At 43.7% G+C, this 24,203-nt stretch overlaps 1 protein-coding gene across 1 annotated transcript in view; it reads right to left on the minus strand.

Moving 5' to 3' along the window:
- The window catches only part of LOC137439429 (inositol 1,4,5-trisphosphate-gated calcium channel ITPR1), a 371,962-nt gene that overhangs the window by 43,225 nt on the left and 304,534 nt on the right, over positions 1-24,203 (minus strand). Inside the window, exons 46-49 of the mRNA XM_078767929.1 lie at positions 21,927-22,028; positions 17,922-18,114; positions 17,521-17,643; positions 3,689-3,864 (exon numbers count right to left, since the gene is read on the minus strand). Of these exons, the coding sequence (XP_078624055.1) occupies positions 3,689-3,864; positions 17,521-17,643; positions 17,922-18,114; positions 21,927-22,028 (594 nt within the window). The remainder of the gene's footprint in view (positions 1-3,688; positions 3,865-17,520; positions 17,644-17,921; positions 18,115-21,926; positions 22,029-24,203) is intronic.

The following is a 24,203-nucleotide window of genomic DNA, read 5'->3' on the forward strand; positions in this document are numbered from 1 at the left end:
ATATGCACATCATTTTGTTCCATGATACGCTCAAAGATGGCTGACTGGCGGCCATTTTAGTTGTAAAAAGCCGATGTTGAACACGTCCTCAGCTATTTCTCGGACATGCATTTGCAGATGTTGTTCAAACTTGGCACAAAGATAATGGTACTTGCTGAACGATTATGGCACAAGGCAATTACGTAATGTAGAAATTTGGAATCAGGTTCCCCCCCTCTGGGCTTCCACTGCGCTTTCATCCGCAGCTCAATGGAATACTGTTCCCCCCTCTGGGCTGGTGCTCCTGCCTCACACCTTGCTCGGCTTCACGCTGTTGAGGCCAAAGCTTTCAATCATTGGAATCTCCTGCGATGTAGTCAACTCTGAGGGCCTTTCACTCACTCACCGCAGGCAGGTTGGTGGTCTTTCTGTCTTCTACCAACTCCTCTCCGGCCTTGCTCCCCAGCTCTCTCTGTGCTCTGTCCCCCCAATATTCCTTCAGGTCACACAAGATCTGCCTGCAACCCTCTTATGGTTAAACTGCCAAAGTCTAGGCTCTCTGCTCACCTTCACTCTTTCATTCCCCTTTTCTCCCGCCTCTGGAACAAACTCCCCCACTCCCTTCAATCCCACTCCTCCCTCCAGGTCTTTAAAACAGCTGTTCACCACCATCTCTTATCTTCCCCCATCGAAAACCTTGATCTTTTCTACCCCCGGTAATTCACCCCAGAGTCCTTGCAGTGTTCATATGTTTTATTCCTCTCCCACCTCCCCCCAAGTCCTCCCTATGTCCCTGCTCTCAAATGTTGTGTTTGTGTCCTTCCCCTCTCTGCCCATCTTGTCTGCCACTCCCCTTGTTTTTTGTGTGTCGGTTTGTCTTTTTGTGTGATTAATGTTAGCTCTTTCACGAGCCTCGATCTTGTATACAAAAAAAAAAAAAAAAAAAAAAGAAGGTGTTCTGCACATCCCTTGTGCCAACAAGGCATTTTGAACGAATGCTGGAACAGTACCATTATCTGTGAACAGTACCTCCTTTCTGGTATTGCACCCTGTGTTCTTTTTGTGCTTTGTCCGCCCCAGGTTTCTGCAGGGCTCACACGGTCCACCATCAACCGCCTTTTGGTGAAACTACCAAAATCTAGAATGACTACTCACCTCCACTCATTCGTTCCTCTTTATTCCCACCTGTAGAACCAACTTCCACATCCTCTTTGATCTCATTCTTCCCTCCAGGTCTTCAACACAGCTGTTACCATCATCTCAGATCGTCCCCAATCTAGGACCATGATCCTTTTTACCCTCATTTACCCAGCCCAATCACTCCTGCTTCCAAATTTCCAGTTTTCCCTCCTTGGAGTTTTCTTCTGTGTGCATGTTGTCCACCCCATGTGTCCTCTCCTGCCCCCCCCCCACCCCCCACCCATTGTTTGTCCATGGTCTCTCTCTGTGTTGGTCTTCAGCTCTACTGTTTGTGTTTTCCCCCCACCCTCACTCTACTGCTCCATTTACATCCTGTTTTTTGGCTGTTGTGTCCTGATCCGTTCAGTGTGGTAGCTCTTCCACAAGCCTCGACTATGTATGCAAAAAGTCAGTAAGCCATGTGTGGAGTTGGCTTTGGATGCCATAGGCAGAGAGCTTGGAGAGCAAGACAGGACGTCAAAACGGAATCAAAAGCATGATTTTTGGCCAGAGAGACGGGCCTGATCTAATGTCTGACATCGAGGGCCTTCATCCATTATTGAGGTGGAGGCAGCATGTCCAAGTTGGAATGACCTGGTCTGAAACCAAGTTGGTGATCTGAGATGAGGTTGTTGGAGAAAAGCAAGAATTTCATAACATCTGTGATGATGGATTCCATTATCTTGCTGATTAGTGGAAGTAAGCTGATAGGTCTGGAGTGAAGGGGATCCGTTTATGCACCTTTTATGTAATGCAGTGATGTTGGCTGATTTCCAAGCAGATGGAAGATGACCTTGGGCAAATGATATAGTGAAAAAGGCAGAGAGTATGTGAAAGAGCAGCAGAGTAGGCTTTCAGGACACGTGAGCTGATCTGTGAGCCATTTTAGGACACGTGAGCCGTCTGAGGACACGTGAGCCATCTGGTCCAGTTGCAGAAAATTCTACACGTTTGGCTATTTTATGGTGGAGAGTATATAAAAGATAAAATGCTAAAATAAATGTGTTTGGAAAATGAGAGGAGAATGTTATCATGTCAAGGAGAAGCTGATGTTATCTTGCTTTCACCCTTGCAAACCATCCACATCTTGAGAAAGTTCTGTTCTTGACGGATATTTTTCAGATGCAGAAGCAAGGAATTTGAATAATAAAAGAAAAAGCAGGTATGTTTGTTTACCCACTATTCTATTGATTCAAATGATGTTAAATAACAAGAAATATGTAGTGCATAGAACGATGCTTGCAAAATAATCCCTAAAATAAATTGTTGACCTTTGGCCTATTTTGACCTTTTGGCCTATGTTGACCCTTTGGCCTATTTCGACCTCAAAAATAATTGGTGGTTGAATTCAGTGACCTGACATGCAAATCCTGTTCAATTTTCAAGTCCATTGGATGAAAATTGGCAATTTTAGAAATCTTGTTTATGTTGATCTTTTGACCTCGAGACCTCAAACATAATTGGTGGTTGAATCTCGTTAGCTGATATGAAAATCCTATTCAAATTTCAAGTCAATCGGATGAAAATTGAGGATTTTAGAAATCTGAAGTTTTGTGAAGATCAGTTTAAAACTGTGACCTGCAGGCAAGTATAAGAGAGTGGACAGACAAACACACAAACCGGAGTGATCAACATACTTGTCCAAAAATTGTTTTTTTTAACAAAGTGACAAACAAATAGACAGACAGACAGAGTAACACACACGACTAACCAATATACTTGAAATTTTTTCGGGACAAGTAGTAATAATAATAATCCACAGCATTTATTTAGTGCCAATATATCTGAAAATTAAGCCATTCAAAAGGTCTCCATTATGCAGTGGGCTAAGCTTGCACAATGGTTGACAACCTATGGTTGTTTGTCCATGCTTTATCCTTTGTAAATGCCGAGCATCAAACAAGGAAGCAGCAGGTATCATTTTTGAAGTCTTTGGTATGACCTGTATGGTTCGGTGGATGTGTGGAGTATCGTTGAGAGAGAGGAAGACAAATGATGCATTGTGAAAGATGGGAATAGAGCCTGTGATGGATGCTGTGAAGAGGAACAGGTTGAGATGGTTTGGTCATGTGTTGAGGAAGGATGAAAGTGACTGGTTGAGAAGAGTGATGGAAATGAATGTAGAAGGAAGTAGAGGACGGGGAAGACCGAGAAAGACTTGGCTAAAGATGGTGGAAGAAGAAATGCGGGCAAGGGGGTTAACAAGGGGAGATGCAGAAAATAGGGCAAAATGGAGAAGATTGTCATGGGGACCGCAAGGCTAACCCCCGCTCTTGCAGGGAAAATGGCCTTAAAATGCCTGTTGTTGTTGTTGTTGTTGGTATGACCCGCCCAGGATTTGAACCGCCGATCTAACTGACTCAGAGTCTATGCTATAATTATTATTACATCACCGTGTCTCATGGGCATTGGTGCAAAGGCAGAAGTAAATACAAGTTTGGGTGACAAAGGCCAAATATTATGTGTATTCCCAGCTTAGAAAATAAAAACAAACATTGAATAAATGAGAAGTGCATGAAAGTGGTCTCACATTGGCTGTTCCAAGGAGGTTGAGTAAAAAGTCGAGGCCAACTGAAAAGACAAGGCGGAGAAAGGTCGCACAAAGAAACACGCGCAAGCCGTAGCCACGAGGCAAGGCTAGTGTCAGCGCCATGGATGCAGGAACAGAAGCCCAAAGAAAGTATGACACGTCAGGATCAAGTGAACCTTGGGAGAATGTGGACACACATGTACAAGTGATGTGATATTTCCCATTATTAGTGAGGCTTGCAGGTGACGTCACAATTGTGCCATTTTGTGTATGGAAGAAAAGCAATTAAAACATTCATTCAACACAAAAAGGGCTGGAAACACATCAGTCAGGTTGAACCATTTCTCAACATTCTTGCCCTTTTCATCTCAGTCATTGTGGCAATAACGTAAGGCTCATAAGAAGCCAGGGGCAGCACTCTGACATGCGGAATCACCGGCACCTGCCAGGGGAAAGAGCTCAGTGCCAAATGGGAATGGAATAATTGAGAAGGTTATGGTGCTGGAAGGAGCCAAACTCGACATGTTCTCACGTGCTCTAATATGGGGGCAAATGTTCTCGTTGGCATCAACTAGGGATGGGAGCAGTGCCAAGAAACACAATTTCAGCCTGCAAGCCCTCTAGGACAGGAACACCTTGCAGAAGTGACTTATTATTTGTCAGTGTAAGCAGTTTTCTAAAATCAAAGCTGTGTCTTAAGCATTGGTAACTACACACATAAAGGTTTATCATGAGCCCATTAACAATTGAAATATATTCAAAAGGCACTGCTGACTGCTGTGAAAAATATAAATAAATAAAATTATACGAAGTTGCAAATAAGTGTTTTAATCATAAGCTTCAACATTTTATGAATGTGTACGATGGTAAAGTCAAAAGTTTTTGTCCAAAAAGTTGTTTTATGTTCCTTATTGAGACTATCGGATCACGATTCAGTCAGTACTCAAGGCACAATGGAAACATTTTATATTCCGACCATCAGAAGGCCCTATTGCAATCATGATGCTAGCAAAACTTGGTGGTTTGAAAAGGCAATTTTTAAATGACTGACTGCGTTTATTTTAATCATCGCCTAGCCTTCAACTCAATATTTATCCAGCGGTAATGCCACCACCAACTCAAACGCAAATGTAGTAATTACTCTAATGCTAAGCTCAACCGAAAATTCCAACACTAACCTCAACTATAATTCCGACCTAAGATCAATGCTCACCACAATGCTTGTTCCATCAACTTAAGTCAAAATGTCATTTTAGAAACTGTCCAAGCAAAATAAAAAAGGATATCAACAATAGTTCATGAGTGAAAACCTTTACATAGTACGCAATGCTTGTTCAGCGGAGCAAACCTTTATGAAACCAGGTGAACTAAAGAGAAGTTGATAAGTAAAGGAGCTTAACCCCCCACAACCTTTCCAAAAAAGCTTGATAAGAACTTTAAAAATCCAGTAATCTTCAAACAAGTCTGAAACAAATGAGACTGTTTTGCGTTCCACTTCGATGGAAGCGCCCTGTTGACGGAGCCAAGCTCATTTCGTAACGTGTATTTATTTGGGCGTTTTCCCAGCAGTTTATTCAACCCCATTTTGCACGACTTATTTGCAGATCCTGTTGTCATCCGGCTTTGCTTTCAACCGTGAGTATAAGGTGACTAATGAATCTGCGACGGCAAATTACATCTCTGTCCGATGGAACACAAAACCCCACCTGCAAGAAAAACAAGTCATGATTATTGTTTGATAGTTAAGGAGAGGGTAATTGGATGACTTTACATTTCGTAATACAGTCGTGGAGGAATCGACACCGAGAGCTGTGGAAATCCGGTCGTGGAGGTGCAGCAAGCGGGTGCCAACATCTGTCAATGTATTAAGGACATGAATATATTTTGATTTCTTTTTTTAAAGATGCTGTTTGTGTGATCAGGTACACCTTCCCAAAAGGTTGCTTTCCATAGCCATGTTTTCACAAAAACCTCCTTTGGACTGATTCTGGAAAGAAGGCCCATCTTCACCTTTCTAACCCAGTGCCTTTATTTATGTGAGGTTAAAATAATGGGACACATCATGCATACAGAAAACGAAAGTCTGGAGAAGTTAACCATGCTGGGTATGGTTGAAGGAAGAAGAGGAAGAGGCAGACCTTGCATGTGCTAGATCGATCGATGGGGTAAATGTTGCAAACAAGCTCTCTATACCAGAGTTTTGGGAAGCAGAACAAGCTTTGGAGAAATCTGATCATGAATGTCACCAGAAGTAGGCCACCACCTTACAGAACAAGATAGAAGAATACGCGTTTCACCCTTTTTCAATATCCACTGCACAACTATCGATCATGTGTTATATAAATAATGGGACACAAAATTTGATTGTAGAAATCTTCAAATCCATTGAAAACGTTTGTGATGCTGTAATTGACAATTACCGCTGTACTTTGATTTATGTAGATGAGTACGCATGTGCAAGTATGCACGCACCATTACTCCGAAGGAAAAAAAAAAAGAAGAAGCTTTTGACGAGTTGTTATTCATTTTTAAAGTGCACTTTGTATTCTATACGAACACAAATACAGTATATGGGAATGCTTTTTTGAGGAAGAATGTGATTGCTTGTTTGCTTTGAGGAAGAAAGTGATGAAATGTAAGATTCGGTGAAGCCTGAAAACTAGTGTCGAAAGTAGAATAAAGCGTAAATCCGTAAATTCACAATCCTATACTGTAGTTGCCACATGAGTAAGAAGATTGGAAGAGACTATCACCACCATCTCTTATCTTCCCCCATCCAAAACCTTGATCTCTTCTACCCCCGTTAATTCACCCCCAGATCTACTTTTTTTTTTGAAATACCGATTTCTTTCCTGGAAGTTCTAGCAGTGTCCTTGTGTTTTATACCTCTCCCACCTCACCCCCCCACCCCCCGCCTTCCCATGCCTCCTCCCCCCAATGCTCTCCCTCCCACAGATGTCCCGATGTCCCTGTTCTCTGCTGTTGTACTTGTGTGCTCCCCTCTCTCTCCCCATCTTGTCTCCCGCTCCCTTCATTGTATGTTTTGTGTGTCCGTTTTGTTTTTGCCATTAATGTTAGCTCTTCCATGAGCCTCGATCTGGTATACAAAAAATAATAATAATAATAATAATAAGACTAATCAAATGCCAGCGGCACTTCACCTTCATGTCCCCTCACTGCTACATATTACACCTCGACAATTTTTTTTATTGCACATTAACCATACTAAATGCTGACTCTCTGGTTATCTGCCGAATGTCAGGTTTATGGCACGTCGATGCCAAATAACCCTTTTTGCACTTTGATCTTCAAGCTTGAATGGGGTCTTCCACATTTCAACAAGTCAAGCTTCACTACTCTTGGCTTTGACACGTCTCTTCCCTTTCATCCTTCTTTCACCTCTCAATACATCTCCAATACAGTTTTTTTTACCTTCTTGTAATATTTCTATACAGCACCACATCTCTTGAACCATCTCACACTAGGTTGTTCATTTCATCAACATTTTTGCTATGAAAAGGGTTAATGTCTGAAACATCAGGTTTTTCTTGCTGCCCACAGCAGTTAGCTAGCTCAATCAATGTTTTGTTGATTTAATCAAACCATTGGATTCTCTCCATTGCATGTGGATGCACGCACGAGCACCTTCCCTTTTAGGGCAAAGCTAACAATACAATACTCCAAACTGAAGTCTTCAGCATTTTCTTTAGCTGTTTATTAAAACCTCTTCTCAATAATTATTTCTTCTCGTTGAAAACCTCCTTTCCCAATGCAATCATTCTCTACTCTCTGTGACAACTCCCATCCTCTGCGCCAACGTACTACCTTAATACTTAAATTCACCGACATGTTCAAACTCATTACCACCCACACAAATCATCACACTTTTTGTCTGTACAATCCTCAAAATTCTAAGTTATTCAATGTTTTCTGTCCTTGGCCTTCTTCGCATTATAAGTTTCACATCTTTTTACACCTGGTTAATAACCTTTAAAGACCATGCTTCATATCTGCCACAATCGCTTGAACATTCGTAAATATTATAGTCTTCACCAATTTTCGTCCCACCATAATATTGTTATGTCGGGTGGGGTAGTGATATGTAGAGCCAGATAGATCTGTGTAGGTAACGTGCTTCGTCTGTCGCGGTAAGGAATCTACCTTGTAATAAGTTTCATGTGTAGGTGTTTTGTCGGTTAAGAGTATACCTGTGAGCATACCAGGATGTTCGAGTGATAAGTAGAGTAGGGATTAATGCAACCTTCACATACACGGATTATTCTTACGAGTCCTTACGGATCGCCAACTCGAAGTCAATCACAAGCATCCGTAAATAACTCGCTGGTATCCGTAGATAACTCGTCACAACTCGCAACAACTTTTGACATGTCAAAAATCATCTTCCGTTATTTACGGATGCTTGCGATTGACTACGAGTTGGCGATCCGTAAGGACTCGTAAGAATAATCCGTGTATGTGAAGGCACCCTAAAGAGTAGTGCCCCTGTGTGTCTCACCTGGTCAGCCAAACCTTTGTCCCTTATGGCAATGCACACCTGCAGACACCATAGATAGGTCCCTAGCGCAACACTAAATAACGCCCTTCCTTGACAGTGACTTCGGAAGGAACAGGCAAAGAAACCAGGCCGGGGCACTGCCGATGATGGCCGCCGCCAACTACACCTCCGACAGGCCCAACCACATCGAGTGCCACGCGCTATCACCACGCTACACGCGACGTGCTATCACCACACTACATGCTACGAGCTATCTCCACGCTATGGTCCTGTGATTGGTCGGCGTGCTGGGCGCGAACCTCCAGCCAACGAGTGCGAGAGGCGCGAAGCTGGAAGGCTGGAAGTTGCTGGTTGGTAGCGCGCCAAGGCTGATGTCACCGGGAAGGTTATTTAAGAGAGCGCGGAACGCCATTTTCGAGTCTTGCTCCATTTGAGTTGGTCTGGAGAGTCTCTTGCGGTTTGTGCTCTCGTTTGCGCAGCTAGCCTTTTTGGACATCCGGCGCTTCGCCTTCGTCTTGCGCAGCCCGAGTTGAGTTGAGTCATTGCCTGAGTGGAGTTCGCTTGCTTTTTGCGCGTTTGCTTCGGGAGAGCTGGCTGGGACGTGGTAGGCCGATCGTGTGGGGGGATCGACCTTGCTTGGAGCCGCTGGCCTGCGTTGGACGCGCGGTGCTTTTCCTGCTGTGGGACCTCGTAGTGCTTGGAGCGGTGCTTGTGCTTGGAGCGGTGCTCAGTGCTTTGTAGCTTGGTGCACGGACCTCGTGAGCGGCGGGAGGCTTGGAGCGGTGCCTGGTGACGCGCAAGCGGGGCCGTGTTACACTGCAAGACGACAAGACCAGATAAGACTGCACACTGCATTACCCATTTTCCCCAAACATAACGAAAGTTTTTCTTTTGGTGATTCTTATCCCTTGTTTGTATTTGAGGTCTGTGTGTGTGGGGACGTTGCGATTAGGAATTAGGTTTATCGTCGCGTTTCCCTGTCCCAATTCTTATTGTGAATAAATCCTTGTATTATTTTGCTGTACATACTTGAACGCAGTTTCCCGTGTGATTGATTTAATAGGTACGGCTGCAGGGCTCTCGCGCCCCCCTCCATCCTGCGCCCTTTGGTGTAGCTTTTTGGTTCCGGAGTCCGCCATTGAGTTTTCGCCTCAGGGGTTAAGGCCTTCGCGATCGGCTTCCGTGACCAACAACAACAACAACATGCATTTTAAGGCCATGTTCCCTGCTAGAGCGGGGGTTAGCCTTGCGGTCCCCATGACAATCTTCGCCATTTTGCCCTATTTTCTGCATCTCTCCTTGTTAACCCCCTTGCCCGCATTTCTTCTTCCACCATCTTTAGCCAAGTCTTTCTCGGTCTTCCCCGTCCTCTACTTCCTTCTACATTAACTTCCATCACTCTTCTCAACCAGTCACTTTCATCCTTCCTCAATACATGACCAAACCATCTCAACCTGTTCCTCTTCACAGCATCAATCACAGGCAATAATCCCATCATCTTTCGCAATTCATCATTTGTCTTCCTCTCTCTCAACAAATACTCCGCACATCCATCGAACCATTCGCATTTCCACCCTTTCCAGCCTTCGTTGCTGCTCTACGTTCATTACCCATGTCTAGCTCCCATAAATCATAACACTTCTCACACATGCAGCATACACCTTTCCCTTCAGCTTCAGTGACACTCTCCTCCTCATCAGCACGCCACTCAGTTCCCGAAACTTCTTCCATGCACATCTCACTCGAGCAACCGTTGCCGAGTCTGATCCACCTTCTCCATTCAGCATGTCTCCGAGGTAGCAAAATGTTTTCACACCTTCCAGCTTCACACCGTCTCCAAGATCCAACTCAACATTTCCTCCATCTGCAGCTCCTTCTGTGCACACCTTACATTTGAATGTAGCTGCCACACTGGTTAATGACCCTCTCAGACCACTACATTTTTGATGAACCCACTCAGCACACATTGTACATTGAATGGAGTTCACTCCGACACCCTTCCTGCACACAGCACACGGCCACTTCCCAGTTCTTTCCACCTCACCACATGCTTTACCACTTGCCATCACCTTTGTCTTTCCGATATTCACCTTCAGACCTTTTGTCTCCATACATTCCTTCCACTTGTTCATCTTTTCCTTCAGTCCATCCATACTTTCCGCAATCAACACCAGATCATCTGCATACAACAACTCCCACGGTAAACCCTCCTTTATGGTCTGAGCCAGCACCTCCATCACAGCTACAAATAGTAGTGGACTTAGTACCGACCCCTGATGCACTCCCACCTTCACCTCAAACTCACCACTGTTCCCGTCCTTCGTCCTTACAGCTGTGCGTGCTCTTTTGTACATTGCCATCACTACTCTGATCAACCATTCCTCCACTCCTAACTTCCTCAATGCCCATGTCAATACTTTGTGTGGAACCCTATCGAATGCTTTCTCCAGATCAACAAACCCAAAAAACAACTTCTTCCTCTTATCCATGTACTTCTCCTGCAACTGCCTCACAATGAAAAGCGCATCTGTCGTTCCTCTTCCTGGCATAAATCCAAACTGCATTTCGTCGATCTTCACTTTCTTCCTTATCCTCCTCTCCAACACCCTTTCCAATACCTTCATTCCATGCTCCAATAACTTTATCGCTCGGTATGAGCCACACTCCAGAGGGTCACCTTTCCCCTTGTATAGAGGGACGAGGGTACTCGGTTCCCAATCCACTGGAATGCGGCCTTCTTTCACCACCAGATTACAGATCTCTGTCATTTTCTTCACACCCCAACTTCCTGCTGCCTTCAACATATCTCCCACAACTCCCGTCGGCCCTCCTGCTTTTCCACTCTTCATTGCTTTTATCGCTTCCTCAACTTCCTTCTCAGTTATCTTCTCTGCCGGTCCTAAAACTGGGTTACTCTCTATGTTGCCATCCCATTCATTCTCTGTATTCAACAGCATTTCCATATATCTTTTCCATCTTCCTTTAATTCCATCTGGGTCGACAACGATTTGTCCCACTTCATCCTTCAAGCAACTCACCCCCATCACATCACACCTCTCTTTCGCTATCTGCTTTGCAATCCTGAATACTGCTTTCTGACCCTCTTCCGAATCCAAGCGTTCTCCGAACATTTTCCTACATGCCTCCTGCGCCTTTGCTACCTCTTTCTTTGCAGCCTTCCTGGCTGCCTTATAACTTTCATGCTCTGCTGTTTCTGCTCCCGTACCCTTCGCCTTCTGCCACTCTTTGAACTTCTTCCTCTTCTCGTCAATCCTCTTTCCAACCTCAACATCCCACCACCATGTTTCCGAGTGCCTCGGTGGTCCTTTTGTCCATCCACATACCTCACCAACGGCTCCCAACAGACTAGCTTTCATTGACATCCAACCACTTTCAAGCTCAACCACATCATCCTCTACCCTACTCAGCCTCCCTTTTAATGCCTCCCTTACTGTCACCTCTTTCAACCTCCACACTTTCATTCTCGGTTGGTACTTCACCCGCCGAGCTCTCCTCGCACCTTTCACCCTTATGTCGCAGACAACCAAGTGGTGCTGTGAAACAGCCTCCTCCCCCGGGATCACCTTTGTGTCCCGGAGGTGCCCCCTATCTCGCCGACGCACCATCAGGTAGTCAACGGTTGTCGTCGACCCACCTGACGTGTATGTAACATTGTAACAAGCTTATTGTCCTCTTTCTGGAACTGAGTATTACAAATCAACAAATCAGCTCCATCAGCAAACTCCAAAATCCTTTCACCTTCTCCATTTCTCACACCATATCCGTAACCCCCATGAACTCCCTCAAAACCATCCATACTCCTTCCCACATGTCCATTCAGGTCTCCTCCCACCACAACAACTTCCTCATCTTTCACGTTTTCCATCAGCTTCTCTATCGCACACCAGAACTTGTCCTTCTCTTCATCGCTTCGACCAACCTGCGGAGCATATCCCGAGATGACGTTCACCAAGAGCTTTCCAATCATCATTTTCACCATCATCAACCTATCACTCACTCTAGTCACACTTACCACACTGTCTACAAACTCCTCAGAAAACAGGACACCAACACCATTCACGCCCTCCGGGCACCCTTGCCACACAAACTTGTATTTCTGTCCCTGCCTACCCTTCACCATTCTCACACCACTTCCCTTCCATCTCGTCTCTTGCACACAACATATGTCCACTCTTCTTCTGACCAATACTTCCACCACTTCTCCTGATCTCCCTGTCATTGTCCCCACATTCCATGTCCCAAACCTCAGAAACCGATCTCCACTTCGGGCTGCACCCTGCCCATATGTACTTGTGATTGTCATGGTTCTCTTTTTGAGGCAATGTTTTTATGGCCGGATGCCCTTCCTGACGCCAACCCTCTTAGTCGTCTCTTACGACACGCAGGGATACGGTGTACCTATTCTGACCAGGGTACACACTGGGAGACGTTTAAAACATGTAAATTCTGGGGGGGGGGGGGGGGGGGCGTCAGCATCACGGCTGCGGTTTAAACATATTCCAACAATATCCAAACAGAACGATGAAAAAACAATCCGGGAAAAGTCTCCAAGCGAGAACGTGGATTTGAGAAAGAAGGAGCAGAGGCGGAAGAAAACGAGATACAGGGGGCGGGGCACAAGTCGAGACGAGGAGGAGAGCGAACAAGCACGTATCCGGGAGGAGAGAAAGAATCAATATAGAATTATTTGTCTAGGGAGGTGAGGTGAGGGGGAGAAAACAAAATAAAAGAAACAAGCAATACAGCGAAGGAAATAACCCAAACCGACAAAACACCGACGGGGGGGAGGGAAGCCCCAAGTCACCAGGCCGCGCACGAGGTACGACTCAGAAAACGATTAACTACACACAAGTTTGCACGAACCACAAACCAACACCAACTAGAAACACACAATAACACGTACACAGCAAAATAACCAGTGGAAATTTGACAAAGACAAGAATGGGAAAACACTCAAACTTCGATGCCGTGGAGAGCTCGAAGCACGCCTCACTCGCCCGAGGCCCGAGGAACCGAATCGTCTGATGTTAATCGTCTTCCGTGACCGTCTGATGTTAATCAAAGACGGCCGCGCGACAATATATCTGTACACCATCTAAAACCCCCCCTCACTAATGTTTTCAGATACAAATGGAAAGGGATAGATGACAGGAAACATCCTTGACATATTCGGCATGTAGAGATGCCTGCTTCTGATTAACCACCGGACACTCTTATTACAGCTGTCTGACACACTTACAAATCACCTATAAAATTTCATATCTCTCCAATCAACTCCACTCAAGCTCTTCCATCAATATGTTCCAAGTCACTCGATGAAAGCCTTTTCATACTTAAAATATATATATCACGACCAAACTCAAAACCTTTCTCACTCAAAACGATTGCTGTCTGCTTCTCTGGAACCCTTAATTACCTTAAATCTCAATGATCCTCTTATACATAGTCACCTACTCTTGCCTTTGCAAGGTAAAAACCTTAAACATTCTTGTTGTGTTAACCTTTAACATTATTCTAAAGCTTTAACTGTGCAATATAAAGCTCTCAATGTTTAAATGTGAAATTTAAAGCTCTCAATATTTAACTGTGGAATACATAATGCTCTAAGCATTATTGGCTTCTCCCACAGAGGCCAAAGCACATGGTCTGATGCTCTCATATTGCAGGAAGGTCGGTGGCCACTGTTCTTGTTTTTTTTCAGCCTCTCCTTTGGTTTACCTCCCTCTTCTCTCTCAGTCCTCTGACTCTCCACAGCCCCTTTTTGTGGAACAACCTGTGAGAGACCTTCAGAGCACATTCCCTGGTAATACAGTATCTATAGAAAAAGCTCAAGGAAGCAACAGCGCAGCGGACTGAAAGAGGTTCCAAGGATGATGCCAAATCCTGTCCCACCAGAATGGCAGCACATTGCTGGATTCTGTCAAGAAGACATAGGTGACAGGCCGGAGCACCAGCTCAAATATGGTAATGCTACTCCATACAGGTTATACAGTATGGTTGACTTGTATAGGTAGGGCATAGCAGCTGAGAAAGGTATCACGGAGCACGAAATAATCAGCCAATACGCTGGGAGGCTCTTTTAGCTATACCAGATATGTACTTTTCCCAGCTGAGGTTTGAGCTGATATCCAATCCAAGCAGATGGATAACAGGAAGTTCCTGCAAAGGTGAAGAATCCATAGACAGGGTCAGAAAACAAGGTGATCTCGAACTAGGCACAGACAACAAGGTGGTCTTTTTTTGGTTGAAAGTAACAACCCAGTCTTTTCCCCAGTTTATCACACACTCTAGGCCCTGATTGAGAGTGGTACTCACATGGTCAGGGGTAGGAGGACACAACGTGCCTAGGTAGGTAGTATACAGTGTTGAGTCATCTGCATAAATGCTTAATTGAGAAATAATACAATCAGGCATATCATTGATATATAACAAGAACAATATTGGACCCAACACAGACCCTGAGGAACACCAGCATTCGTATTATGGACAGGGGATGACTGTCCCTCATGTACCACAGAGATTTGACGATTTTCAAGAAAGTCAGAGATTGTGTCAAGCAATTTTCCAGAAATGGCATATGATTTTAGCTTATGGATGAGGCCCATGTGCCACATACACACTGTCAAAAGCTTTCGTGATGTGGAGAGCACCCACCCTGGCTTCTCCACTATGATCCAAAGCCCTATTTTCACATGTTCAGTGATTAGGGATAGAACATCACCAGTCGACGTTGACTGTCGATAGCCATACTGGACATCAGTTAGAAGGCTGTGGGTTTCCAGGTGAGTCCTTTATTTGCGGTTTGATCAAGTAAGCTGGTGCTCATTTTGCAAACCTCGGAAGGATGACAGGCTGAGTCACAACACACCTGAAGTTACTTCAACGGCACGACAGGGGCTCAAAATCAGGACCGTAAGATCTCAAGCCAGCCACCTTAACCGTTAAGGCGACACTGGGCTGAAGCAAGTGGTGCACCACTATCTTATTTCATTACACATCTCGACCTGCGATCTTCTCTACCCCACTATCCCCATCTCACCCAACCAACTTTCAGGTTACTGTGTTTCCTTCTCTTCTGTGTGTTGTCTATACTAGGGCATGCCCGTACTATATATATATCTAAAATTATATCCCCCCCCTCTATTTACATGAAATGGTTTGGTCCAAAGCGAACGGCTTGCGAGTGGTGACAATCCCCCCCCCTCTATTTACATGCAATGGTTTGGTCCAAAGCGAACGGCTTCCGGAGTTTGGTAAAGAAATCGCCATCGCGTGCACAAACGCGCAGGAAAGCGAATGAATCGCAAATTCGTTTTTATTAGTTTTAAAACATAGTTTAACGCCAACATAGTTTGCAAACGTGAAATAAATGAATACGCTCTCAAATGTGCCATCCGAGGCAGAGTGTGCCCGCCACGTTCGGCACACGCGATCGTTCGCTGCTCTCTGATTGGTTGAATCGTTTTTTGGACATAGCTCGGTAAGTAATTGTCCGATTAATATGAAACCTTGAAAAGGCACATCCTCGGGTCCCCAGCAATATACCTGGCAAGTTAAAAGTATATCGGACCCGTGGTTGTCGAGAAACAGCGGTCACAGACAAACAAACGTACAGACAGACAGAGATTACTGGAATTATAGATAGATGTGCGTGTGTCTCTTGTGTCTCTACTTCTACTGTGTGTTGCTTCTTGTTTGTTCATTTCCTTGATTGTTGTGTCCAAATATGGCCTCACTTCCCCACTATCAATGCATTTCCTTTTTACCGTCACCTCCCTCTTCTATGAGCCGATATCTTCACCAAAATGGAATGGAATCGTCCTTGTCAGACACCCAATCTGTCCACCAAGTTTCGTCCAAATCCATCCACAACGTTTTGAGATGTCCTGCTATATATCGTTTTTGGCCCCATCTCCCTATGATGAAGAATCACTTTTAAAATTCTAGCAGCCGGATCCGAATCCAGATCTTCACCAAAATCGAATCATTTCGTTCTTGTCACGTACGCTACATCTCTGCCAAATTTCGTCTGAATCCGTCCACAACTTTTAGAGATATTTTGTTCACAGACAGACAAACAGACAAACAGACAGACAGACAGGGGTGAAAACATAACCTCCATCCACCTTTGGTGGCGGAGGTAAAAAGTTGTGGAGGAGTTATGACAAAACTTGGTGGACGAGTTGGTTAGGTGACAAGAACAAGCCGATTCAATTTTGGTTCAGGTCTGGATCCAGATAGGACCTTATCAGTGGGATACAAAATGTAAACTGTTCACCTGGTGGAGGTATGCCCTCTACTGAGTGCTGTTCTAGTTACCATCGCAGGAGGAGAGGGTATTGCATTTGGGTCCGTTTGTCTGTTTGTCCACACAGAATAAATATGATTTTCTCGGCAACCGTTGGTCCGATTGACAGGAAATTTCCACTATGTGCAACTCCATCTGTATAATTTTTTAATGATAATTATGACGTCATAGGTCACGTGGTATGGGTGCCATCTTGGAAAAACCGAAAAACTTTTCACCTCTATATCTCTGAAGGTGCTGCATAGGAAAAATTGAGACGTGACTCGTTGAAAAGAACTCTACATGGGGAATAAAATATGTTAATGATGATGTCATCGGTGCCTCCATTATGACGTCATAATTCGACAAGTACAAAACTTCATCCGATTAAGATGAAATTTCTTGAGCATCATCTAGGGATAAATTAGTGGAACAAAAAATTATGACGTCATATGTCACGTGGTTCGGCCGCCATCTTGGAAAACCGAAAAACTTTGCACCTCTATATCTCTGAAAGTGCTGCATGGAAAAAATTGAGACATGGCTCATTGTAAAGAACTCTCCATGCGGAATAAAATATGCTAATGATGTCATAGGTGCCTCCATTATGACATCATAATTTGACAAGTACAAAACTTCATCCGATCAAGATGAAATTTATTTAGCATCATCTCGGGATAAATTGGTGGAGAAAAATAAAATGATGTCATCGGTCACATGGTTCGGCCGCCATATTTGTTTTTAACACAAAAGCCTTAAAAACCACTGAAAACGCATCCTGGTGAGGGTCTGCAATCTCTGATTGCTCTTTCTTGTTTTGAATATGTTATGATGACCGCACACTTTTTTCTTTTCTTAAAAGCATTGTATTTGAATATCAAGGTTATCTTTTCTTGTTATTTTACATGGTGTGTACCCTCATGTACAGAAGTTAGCAATGATGATGCTAAATGTGTTAATGATGGTGAGGCAAAGATTCTAACGAGTTCAATGCATCCAATAACCCACCTCTCACAGCGGAGTCAAACGGGTAGAAGAAAGCCACCAGGAGGTTGATAAGCACAGCGAGATTAAAGGACATGCTGCTCCACAGTGTGATGTTACGTGAACACCAAAAGAGCACAGGCTGAGCTGGGGAAGAATTGATATTGGAATGTTATTGAAGGACATTCATCAATATGAAAAGGACAAAATTATTTTTAAAGTTTTGAAATTTCCATTTTAAAGGTTTGAAACGTAGAAATCATCCATAAACAACCTTAGCTGAATAGTGTCATGCGGAAGGATCCCACATTCCCTCCTCCCCCACACCCCAGTTAAGTTGTTGACTAAAAACGTTTCCAAAAAATAAGAACTTAAAACAAAACTAAAACCCCTAAACCATGCCAGGTGTGATCACCTGCACCAACCTCGCAGCTTCTTCTGCCAGACCATCTCTGTGAAGAGAAACTCCGCACTCTGGAAGAAACCGTTGATTTTACTTCCCTGCTCATCGCGTTCAGTCGTGTAATACACCCGCTGTTTTGACTCGCTTGTGAGGAACTCGCAGATGCTTGGGACAGGAAACACGATCTGCTCCATCGAGCGATCTTGTCTCACAATCTTTAAAGAAAAGTATAAGAACCATTGCACGAGAATACACTGCAATAATCAATTTCACAGTTTTCAAAATTTTGTGCTATTCAACTTGTAAATGTTACCATTCTTGCTCATGTTGGAATATCAGGTTTAAGGTTTTGGGGTTTTATTTGAAGGAGTGAGGCTCAAGGAAGAGCAAGTTAGAAATTATAGTGGGACAAACATGAAAGGAATAAATGAACAGAACAAGAAAATAGGAAGAAACACTGAAAGTAGCAAGTAAGATGGGTGGGTTAGGAAAGGTTAATGGTGGGAATAAAGAACATGGGTCAGAATTAGGATGAGAAGAGCTGAAGAGGTGGCACTGTACTGCTTGCTTGAAGCCTTGGAGGGACGAGTGAGACAGAACAGCTGTTCCATAGATGGGAGAAGCTATGAATAAAATAGTTGAGGCGTACAGTCACAGCCTCAATTTTGCAGGTATAACCAGGATGATGCAACTATAAGAAGGTGTACATCCTGGAGTAGATATAGGGTTTGCCGTTGGAATGAGAAACCAAAGGGGGAAATATCAGAACATAGATGGTGGAAAACAGAGAGATGTCCGACGTGCCTGTGATATGAGAGCAACATACCCTGTTCTTCAGCCTCATCACAGTATTTTCCAATATTTCTGAGAGCTTGAAATTCCACACAATTCAGGAGAGACAGAGGAGATACTGGGGCACCAGCCCAGAATAGAGAAAACTACTCCATTGAGTTACAGACAAAAGCCTTGTAGATTGAGAGTAGCTTTGATTTTCCAAGGAAAGACTTGGATCGACAAAGGATCATGCCTAGTGTGTGACTGGCTTTGGAGGCTAGCATTGCTAATGTGGTCAGTACAAGAAAGATAATGGCAGATTGTGAGGCCGAGGAGTTCAAGAGACTGAACCTCTTCCAGTGGATGACCATGGAAATAGGTAAATGGGTTAGGGCGACAGGGTGAGACAGTCAGATTTTCAAGGATTAAAGGACATGCTTCATAAATCAGAGTAGTGTCTAATCATTTCCAGATCAGCAGAGAGAGACACACCTGCTATCTGCCTAGCAGAAGGATCGGGGTACTGTATGACACAATGTGAACCCCTCTGCAAAAAGGATGAGAGGGTTTTCTAGAACACTGGAGAGGTCATTTATAGAGAAAAGGAACAAGACTGGGCCCAAAACACTGCCTTGGGGAACTCCAGCCTCCACTGAGAGAGGAGAGGTTTACATTGATAGCAGCACGATGAATGCGTGAGTGGAGGAAGTCAAAAATCCCGGATATCGGCAGCCTAATTTGTTCCTCCTTTTTTCCCCGCCTGTGGAAATAAACTTCCACATCCTCTTCAATCTCATTCTTGAACCTCTTGTTTGAGATTGAGAGCTACCAATCATCACTAAGAGAGGAGCAGAAGCTTGTCCAGAGTTGAGTGACTGGGACAGAATTCAAACTGATTGTCGGAGATCAGGTTGTTGGGAAAACAGGAAACACTTGACATCGGAAGCAATGATGGATTCCATGACTTGGCTTGTAATTGGAAACAAGCTTATTGGCCTATAGCTGGTAGGGTGTATTTCTGCACCCTTCTCGTGGGCTAGAGTGATTGCTGATTACCACGCAGAGGAAAGGCAACCAAAGGAGAAGGACAAACTGAATATGGCAGATGGAGGGGAAGAATGAATGGAAAAGCAGGATTTCAGAACAAGGTTATTGATGCCATCTGGGCCGATAGCTGAAGCACAGTCAAGGCCAGACAAAACTTTCTCTACATTCTCAGATGAGAAGGACAAAGAGTCCGGTCGATAGGGGGTACATCAGGGTAAGACGGGAACACAATGTCCTGTGTCAATAGCCATATCCTGCATCATTGAGTTTGCTCCTTACAACAGCCAGAGCAATATGGGCCTTGACAAGAAAGCAATCCGAACTGTCAATCGGAACAGAAGAGGAACAAGAGAGATTGGATGGAAAGTTAGTCATTACTTGGTCCAGAAGAGAGGATGTACAAGAAGTAGAAATCCAGGTTGGGAATTTACAGATTGGCTCAAACCCAAAGGGTCGGAGAAAGCCGTTGCTGCAATGTTATGGCTGGTTGTTGCCGAGCTAACACCCCACAAGCTGGCACGGTGACAGTCAAAATCGCTGCAGATGAAAAACAGAGGTAGGATAGGTGACTATGAGTTTATCCATGTTAGAGGAAATAAATATAGGTATGCAGACAGTCATCATCGTTGCTGGGGAAACGGTATACCACACAGACAAACAGGTGGTTGCAGAGATATTTATGCAACCAGAAGTATTTCAGAGGGCTTAGACAGCGTAGTGATGACAATGGAAAACGAGCAATGGAGTTCTTGACGAACACAGCAATGATGATGGTGGAGGGGCCAATGAAAGTGGAAAAGAGAATAACTATGGAGAGACACGTAGGATTGGAAACATCCTTTGACAGAAAACTGTCTGTTAAATGTCCAATGTCCAGAGCAGTATCAGCAAAATTAATGGAGAAATCGGAACCATTAGAACAGCGACCTCAAATAATGGTTGACCACATTGTGATGGATGGGGCAGGAGGAGATTAGGAGCAGGCAGAGTGTAGGATTGGGTATGTGGTGGGGGTGAAGGGGAACCGGAACGTACAGCAGGGGTAGGGGAATGGCATGCATGGTGGGGGGAAGGGGTGAGGAATTTATGGTAGGCTGGCGGGCCTTGCCACAGGTGAGGGGGAACAGGATGCGTGGTGTTGAGAGGAAAGCAGGAAACATAGTGGTGAGAGGAGAGCAGGACACGCAGTGGTGAGAGGAGAGGAGGACACGTAGTGGTGAGAGGAGAGCAGGACACGTAGTGGTGAGAGGAGAGCAGGACACGTAGTGGTGAGAGGAGAGCAGGACACGTAGTGGTGAGAGGAGAGCAGGACACGTAGTGGTGAGAGGAGAGCAGGACACGTAGTGGTGAGAGGAGAGCAGGACACGTAGTGGTGAGAGGAGAGCAGGACACGTAGTGGTGAGAGGAGAGCAGGACACGTAGTGGTGAGAGGAGAGCAGGACACGTAGTGGTGAGAGGAGAGCAGGACACGTAGTGGTGAGAGGAGAGCAGGACACGTAGTGGTGAGAGGAGAGCAGGACACGTAGTGGTGAGAGGAGAGCAGGACACGTAGTGGTGAGAGGAGAGCAGGACACGTAGTGGTGAGAGGAGAGCAGGACACGTAGTGGTGAGAGGAGAGCAGGACACGTAGTGGTGAGAGGAGAGCAGGACACGTAGTGTTGAGAGGAGAGCAGGACACGTAGTGGTGAGAGGAGAGCAGGACACGTAGTGGTGAGAGGAGAGCAGGGCATGTGGCATTAAGAGGAGAGGGGACACATGGCAGTGGCAGGGGAAGGGAGAGGAGATGTTTGACTGGTAAAGGGAGATTTAGGTTGTGGGCAGTGGCAAGTGGCAAAAATCCATCCAGTGATTGTAAGGAACAACCTCGACCTCAACAAATATCCTATTCCGTAGCAGGCTCACTTCTGAGTCGTCTCATCTGGATTTAATTTCTGCGAGAATGTGATTCGACAAAAAAAAAAAAGTGCATTTGCTGCAGGTAGCACTTCAGCATGAACCATGCCAACCTTGGGAAGGGACATTAACTTAGCCATTGCATCCACCCGTGTTCATTTGTGGATGTTAGTAGCAAGAATCTTCAGAATGGATGAGGTTTCCAATGAGCGTTCAGACCAGCTAAAGATCAGTCGCTATCTCCATCGTCCAACACAAGTGATATTTCATATTTGCATTATCTGTATATGAAGGATACAAAAGTGGTTCTGACCTCAATCTGTGCCGTGTGACTTGTGTAATACTCCAAAGCCTCATCTTCAGCTCCCACTGTTGGCTTCAGGATCTGTTGCAGCTCTTTGTTGTGCTTTGCCAACTGTAATTCGTAAATAGGTCAAGTCTATTTCAAAACATAAATTGTCTGTCTAAATAAATGTCACCGGATTCAACAATTTTATGAAAGCTAATGAGTACAAGTAATCGGGATAGGATTGACTTAAAATAGCAAAACTATGAGGGCTAGACAAAACGTGTGTGTGTGTGTGTGTGTGTGTGTGTGTGTGTGTGTGTGTGTGTGTGTGTGTGTGTGTGTGTAAGTGTATGTAAATGTATGTGTGTGTGAGTAAGAGTATGTAAATGTATGTGTGTGTGTATATGTGCGTGTGTATATATATATATATATATATATATATATATATATATATATATATATATATATATATATATATATATATATATATATATATATATATATATATATATATATATACACATACATACACACACACACACACACACACACACACACACACACACACACACACACACACACACACACACACACACACGTATAATTTATGCACATGACGTCAGTGTCATGTCATAAGTTTAGTGTGCTTCCTTAGTTAAATATAATGTTCCTGACTGCAAACCTCCTAATTGTTGATGAGCAGGGCAGAGACAATGTGTCAGCGTAGCAGGTGACACTTGTTGCGAACAGGTTGTGCAGCAATTGCTGGGGTGAGACTCAATCTGTGCCTTGCTTCCTCGTCAAGTTAGGGGGTTCAATCTGTGTGTATGTGTGTATGTATGTATGTATGTATGTATGTATGTATATATATATATATATATGTATATATGTATATATGTATGTATATACATACATACATATATATATATATATATATATATATATATATGTATATATATATATATATATATATATATATATATATATATATGTATATATATATGTATATATATATATATATATATATATATATATATATATATATATATATATATATATATATATATATATATATATATATATATATATATATATATAATATTATATATATATATATATATATATATATATATATATATATATATACATATATATATATATATATATATATATATATATATATATATATATATATACATACACACACACACACACACACACACACACACACACACACACACACACACACACACACACACACACACACACAGTCATGTGAAAAAGTAAGTACACCCCATGTAAAGTTTTGACTTTTTCAACATATTTCAACATACAGTTATTTGATCTTCATTTCAACAATATTGATAGATGAAGGTGATATAATACAACAAATATCATGAAACATTTATATTTTGAAGTCCATTGTATAATTTAAATAAACATAAATGCAAATTTCGCATGTGGAAAAAGTAAGTACACCCCTACATTTATCACTACTTCAAATACCTAAAATTAGAATCAGGTGCATCAGCTCAGGTGCAAATGATTACAACATCGTTAGAGAGGATCTTGGAGGAACCTGTCTTATTTAAACCCGTTTGGTTTGCTCTTTGTTGTTGAAGTGTGCGGCGTCACCATGCCTAGATCAAAAGAGCTCTCTGAGGCCTTCAGAAAGAAGGTTATAGATGCCTACAAGTCTGGGAAGGAATTTAAAAAGATCTCCAAACAATTTGAAATCAATCATTCGACTGTCTGGAAGATCATATACAAGTGGAGAAGATTCCAAACAACTGCCAACTTGTTCAGGCCAGGCCGCCCCAGCAAGTTCAGCCCGAGGGCAGACCGCAAGATGCTGAAAGAAGTCTCTAAGAATCCCAGAATGTCATCACGGGACCTACAGGTAGCTCTTGCCACTGTTGATGTCAATGTGCACGAGTCTACCATTAGAAAGAGGCTGCACAAATTTGATCTACATGGGAGGTTTGCCAGGAGGAAATCTTTTCTGTCCAGAAAGAACATCAGGGCAAGAAGAAGTTTGCCAATGAATACTGAGGCAAAGACCAGCACTTCTGGAGCAATGTGCTCTGGACAGATGAGTCAAAGGTAGAGCTATTTGGCCACAGTACCAGAAGACATGTTTGGCGAAAACCAAAGATAGCATTTGACCACAAGAACCTGATACTAACTGTAAAGCATGGTGGTGGAAATATTATGTTTGGGGCAGCTTTGCTGCATCAGGGCCTGGGCAGCTCACCATCATAGAATCCACGATGAATTATTTATTGTACCAGAGGGTGCTTG

Source organism: Myxine glutinosa, chromosome 1 (assembly GCF_964187855.1).
Source record: "Myxine glutinosa chromosome 1, kmMyxGlut1.1, whole genome shotgun sequence".
NCBI lineage: Eukaryota > Metazoa > Chordata > Myxini > Myxiniformes > Myxinidae > Myxine > Myxine glutinosa.